Consider the following 5,844-nt stretch of genomic DNA (forward strand, 5'->3'; position numbering starts at 1 on the left):
GTCGAACAGTCGTTGAACAGTTGTTGAACAGTCGAACAGTTGTTGAAAAGTCGAACAGTCGTTGAACAGTTGTTGGAACAGTTGAACAGTTGAACAGTCGTTGAACAGTCGTTGGAACAGATGAACAGTTGAACAGTCGTTGAACAGTTGAACAGTCGTTGAAAAGTTGAACAGTCGTTGAAAAGTCGAACAGTCGTTGAATAGTTGAACAGTCGTTGAACAGTCGTTGAACAGTTGAACAGTCGTTGAACAGTTGAACAGTCGTTGAAAAGTCGAACAGTCGTTGAACAGTTGAACAGTCGTTGAACAGTTGAACAGTCGTTGAAAAGTTGAACAGTCGAACAGTCGTTGAAAAGTCGAACAGTCGTTGAACAGTCGTTGAACAGTCGTTGAACAGTTGAACAGTCGTTGAAAAGTCGAACAGTCATTGAACAGTTGAACAGTCGTTGAACAGTTGAACAGTCGTTGAAAAGTTGAACAGTCGTTGAAAAGTCGAACAGTCGTTGAACAGTCGTTGAACAGTTGAACAGTCGTTGAACAGTTGAACAGTCGTTGAAAAGTCGAACAGTCGTTGAACAGTTGAACAGTCGTTGAACAGTTGAACAGTCGAACAGTCGTTGAACAGTTGAACAGTTGAACAGTCGTTGAAAAGTCGAACAGTCGTTGAACAGTCGAACAGTCGTTGAACAGTCGAACAGTCGTTGAACAGTTAAACAGTCGTTGAACAGTTGAACAGTCGAACAGTCGTTGAACAGTTGTTGAACAGTCGAACAGTTGTTGAAAAGTCGAACAGTCGTTGAACAGTTGTTGGAACAGTTGAACAGTCGTTGAACAGTTGAACAGTTGAACAGTTGAACAGTTGTTGAACAGTTGAACAGTTGAACAGTCGTTGAACAGTTGAACAGTGGTTGAACAGTCACTTGTGTAACAGTGTTGAGGTGCAGATGAGTGTAGCTGAGGTCATTTGTGGTCATTTCCGATACAATAAGACTTTGTAAGAATTAACCAGAGCTTCTTCACCAAAGATGATCAACAGAGTTTTCAAGATCAAACAAAAAGAAAAACTCGTCTTTGTTTTGATGAGGAATAAATGGACATAAAAAAGTGAGGGAGTTGGGTGTTAAGCTCCGCCTCCTGCTTGGTTTGATTGGCCGAGTCTGTAAACATCAACAGCCACTCAGCCATGTGCTAAAACATGACTGGTCTTTTGATGTCAGCGCCACCTTCAGGCGCTGTTTGACGCTGACATTTGGTGTTTTGGCAGCAGAGGAGGCGGAGCTGGTGACCACAGGGTTCTCTGAAGGTTCCAGGTTCTGAGGTGAAGTCGCTCTGGATTAAAACATGATGAGTCATCACCTCAGTAAAAGTGGACGAACAGAGACATCGTTCACACTCTTTGAGAAGCAGATGTTTAGTCATGAGTCATAGTTGAGTCTCAAGTCTTTAGTAAACAGCATTGAAAAAATAAAATCACTATAGTATTTAACGTTGACTTCATGCCCCGCCCCCTCCCCCACACACACCAATAATGACCTGAGAATCTAACTCTGATTGGCTGTTGTGACCTTTGACCTGTTTGATCACTGTGTGTTTATCCCAGCAGGCATCTCCCAGGGGTCATGACCCAGCAGATGCAGAACCTGCAGTTGTCTCAGACCAGGAAGTGCCCCGGTGGCCCCGCCTCCCCCAGCGCCGCCAAGCGCCTCTACAGGAACCTGTCGGAGAAGCTGCGAGGAAGCACTTCCTCCTTTGAAGATTCTTACTTCTTTGGGAAGACGGATCGACTCCGCAAAGCCTCGGTGAGATGTTTGTTTGTTTGTTTGTTTGTTTCTGAAACATGAACCGTCGATGAGAACTTTGAAGAGTCAACTACTGAACAGTCAGTGAACAGAGACTGAGGTTAGGGTTCCACTGAATAGAACACAGAACGTTACAGAACGTTACAGAACGTTACAAACACATCACTGAGTTTCTGGAGATAAAGACGTGATCATGTGACGTAGAGCAGTCGTTGAACAGTCAACAGTGGTTTGGGTTCCTTGCTCAGGGGAACCGCGGTCCTTTAGACCTGCTGGGTACTCAAACCGGCAACCCTCCGGTTACAAGGTTTTGACCCTCGCTTTCACTGCCCTGTGTGTGTGTGTGTGTGTGCGTGTGCGTGTGTGTGTGTGTGTGCGTGCGTGTGTGTGTGTCTGTGTGTCTGTGTGTGGGTGTGTGTGTGGGTGTGTGTGTGTGTGTGGTCGATGAAGATCTGGTTTGGAGTTTCTCTAAATCTATTAACGTTCCATTGTTTATTAAATGTCTGAGGAGGAGCCTCAGGGTTTGTCCCTGGTCGCCATGGTTACATCTCAGTGTCCTCTCAGTGTCCTCTTACTGTCCTCTCAGTGTCCTCTCAGTGTCCTCTCAGTGTCCTCTCAGTGTCCTCTCAGTGTCCTCTTACTGTCCTCTCAGTGTCCTCTCAGTGTCCTCTCAGTGTCCTCTCAGTGTCCTCTTAGTGTCCTCTTAGTGTCCTCTCAGTGTCCTCTCAGTGTCCTCTTACTGTCCTCTCAGTGTCCTCTCAGTGTCCTCTTAGTGTCCTCTCAGTGTCCTCTCAGTGTCCTCTTACTGTCCTCTCAGTGTCCTCTCAGTGTCCTCTTACTGTCCTCTCAGTGTCCTCTTACTGTCCTCTCAGTGTCCTCTTAGTGTCCTCTCAGTGTCCTCTCAGTGTCCTCTCAGTGTCCTCTCAGTGTCCTCTTACTGTCCTCTCAGTGTCCTCTTACTGTCCTCTCAGTGTCCTCTTACTGTCCTCTCAGTGTCCTCTCAGTGTCCTCTCAGTGTCCTCTTACTGTCCTCTCAGTGTCCTCTTACTGTCCTCTCAGTGTCCTCTTACTGTCCTCTCAGTGTCCTCTCAGTGTCCTCTCAGTGTCCTCTTTTCTCCAGGACACTGATGGACAGTCACACCGCTCTGACTCTTCATCACCACTTTCTGTCATCATCATCACATCCTTTAGTGTGTGTGTGTGTGTGTGTGTGTGTGTGTGTGTGTGTGTGTGTGTGTGTGTGTGTGTGTGTGTGTGTGTGTGTGTGTGTGTGTGTGTGTGTGTGTGTGTGTGTGTGTGTGTGTGTGTGTGTGTGTGTGTGTGTGTGTGTGTGTGAGAAAAACACATTGACAGTTTTTGAAGTGAGATTTTAGGATTTGTTTGAGCTCTGACTGTGCTGTGAGCGCCCCCTGCTGCTCATAACCAAAATGTGACGTAGACTCAGTCATGTGACGTAGAGCGGCGGTAGACTCAGTCATGTGACGTAGACTCAGTCATGTGACGTAGACTCAGTCATGTGACGTAGAGCGGCTGTGGACTCAGTCACGTGACGTATGCTCAGTCACGTGACGTAGACTCAGTCACGTGACGTAGACTCAGTCACGTGACGTAGACTCAGTCACGTGACGTAGACTCAGTCATGTGACGTAGAGCGGCAGTGGACTCAGTCATGTGACGTAGAGCGGCGGTGGACTCAGTCATGTGATGTAGACTCAGTCATGTGACGTAGAGCAGCGGTGGACTCAGTCATGTGATGTAGAGCAGCGGTGGACTCAGTCATGTGATGTAGACTCAGTCATGTGACGTAGAGCAGCGGTGGACTCAGTCATGTGATGTAGACTCAGTCATGTGACGTAGAGCGGCGGTGGACTCAGTCATGTGACGTAGACTCAGTCATGTGATGTAGACTCAGTCATGTGATGTAGACTCAGTCGCGTGACGTAGAGCGGCGGTGGACTCAGTCATGTGACGTAGACTCAGTCACGTGATGTTGACTCAGTCATGTGACGTAGACTCAGTCATGTGATGTTGACTCAGTCATGTGATGTAGACTCAGTCGCGTGACGTAGACTCAGTCGCGTGACGTAGACTCAGTCACGTGATGTTGACTCAGTCATGTGATGTAGACTCAGTCGCGTGACGTAGACTCAGTCGCGTGACGTAGACTCAGTCACGTGACGTAGACTCAGTCACGTGACGTAGACTCAGTCGTGTGACGTAGACTCAGTCATGTGACGTAGACTCAGTCATGTGACGTAGAGCGGCGGTGGACTCAGTCATGTGACGTAGACTCAGTCATGTGATGTAGAGCGGCGGTGGACTCAGTCGCGTGACGTAGACTCAGTCATGTGATGTAGACTCAGTCGCGTGACGTAGACTCAGTCGCGTGACGTAGACTCAGTCGCGTGACGTAGACTCAGTCGCGTGACGTAGACTCAGTCACGTGACGTAGACTCAGTCACGTGACGTAGACTCATGTGACGTGGTTGCAGACGATGCAGGGCAGTGAGTGTATCTTTGAGGCCGTAGAGCAGCAGGACCTGGACTCGGTTCAGATTCTTCTGTACCAGTTCTCGGCTGAGGATCTGGACCTGAACACGCCCAACACTCAGGGTCTGACGCCGCTGGACGTCGCCGTCATGACCAACAACACGCCCATCGCCAAGCTGCTGCTGAAGGCCGGCGCCAAGGAGAGTCCACACTGTGAGTACGCCCCCTGCTGGTTTATGTGTGAAGAACAAAGGAGATTAAACAGAGATGTTTGATCATCTAATCTAATCTGAATTGACATGTTTTTATCATGTTTTTTCATTCGTTTTTTCCAATTTAAATCTGTTTAACGACTGTAAAGTGTGTGTGTGTGTGTGTGTGTGTGTGTGTGTGTGTGTGTGTGTGTGTGTGTGTGTGTGTGTGTCTTTCCACTGATGCGTAAAGCCAATCACAGTTCAGTGATTTTTTGTTCAATTCCATCCTTGTAAACAGAGGCAGAGCAAACAGAGCTCTGTGTTTATGTCATTCCTCAAGTACCAAGTAAATCTGTGTGTGTGTGTGTGTGAGAGAAAGAGTTAGCATGCTGCTAATTAGCATGCGTAGACAAAAAAAACAGTAAAAGAATAAATGATGACAAAAACGTTAATGTTGTCATATTTTCATCCATTCATAAGTTTCACATCAATGACAATATGACTCCTTCTACAGCGCCAACTGCTGGTGTGTGAATGAAAATCGTCACAAACATTTTAACGGATGAATGTAGAATTTAAAATGGCCGACAGTGGGGGGGGGGGGGCGGAGCTTGAAGTGAACTTATCTGTGTGTCTGTTTGAATGACAGTTGTGTGTGTGGAGAGTCGTGAGCAGCACCTGACCTCTCTGGTCCAGGAGGCGGAGCAACGAGCGGCCGACCTATCGGCGCAGGCTCAGAGGGACGGCCTCTCGCTGGAGGCGTGTCATAAAGACAAGCAGCTGCGAGCGTGGGAGTGGAGGAGTAAACTTTACTCACGCATGAGGGCGGGGCTCCAGCACGCACGTGAGTCGCCTTCAATAAACTTCATTTAAATCACATCATCATTGTTGACATCACCTTTACACCATGGATGTATAATAAGCACTGGATGTAGCTCCGCCCCTTTGTCTCTGTTCATACGGCGGAACAGTTTCTAAATTCTGGGTTTTTATAAAAGTTTATTTCTGGGTAATATTTAAAAAATGTAAGAGAAAAACCTCATTGTCTTCATTTATTCACATTTCTCATAAAGTTTTCATATCGTACGTTCTCTGACTGTAGCGCCGTTCTGGGCGGAGCTACAGTCAGTACTGATTATACAGCCATGGTTTACGCATATTTAATTAATTATGATGCGTGAAACAAAAACCTTGAGATATTTTAATGATAAAAGCATGAATGAATGAGTGAATGAATGAATAGATGAATGAATAAGTGAATGAATGAATAGATGAATGAATGAGTGAATGAATGAATAGTTGAATGAATAGATGAATGAATGAGTGAATGAATGAATAGATGAACGAATGAGTGAATGAAT

At 46.6% G+C, this 5,844-nt stretch overlaps 1 protein-coding gene across 1 annotated transcript in view; it reads left to right on the forward strand.

Moving 5' to 3' along the window:
• Positions 1-1,604: 1,604 nt before the first annotated feature.
• ankfn1a (ankyrin repeat and fibronectin type III domain containing 1a) overlaps positions 1,605-5,844 on the forward strand; it is a gene marked incomplete at its 3' end in the record, with an annotated part of 13,431 nt that continues 9,191 nt past the window's right edge. The window contains exons 1-3 of the mRNA XM_083904557.1: positions 1,605-1,799; positions 4,292-4,502; positions 5,133-5,327. Coding sequence (XP_083760683.1) covers positions 1,620-1,799; positions 4,292-4,502; positions 5,133-5,327 — 586 coding nt within the window. The 5' untranslated portion in view covers positions 1,605-1,619. The remainder of the gene's footprint in view (positions 1,800-4,291; positions 4,503-5,132; positions 5,328-5,844) is intronic.

Source organism: Microchirus variegatus, assembly GCF_963457635.1.
Source record: "Microchirus variegatus genome assembly, chromosome: 18".
Taxonomy (NCBI): domain Eukaryota; kingdom Metazoa; phylum Chordata; class Actinopteri; order Pleuronectiformes; family Soleidae; genus Microchirus; species Microchirus variegatus.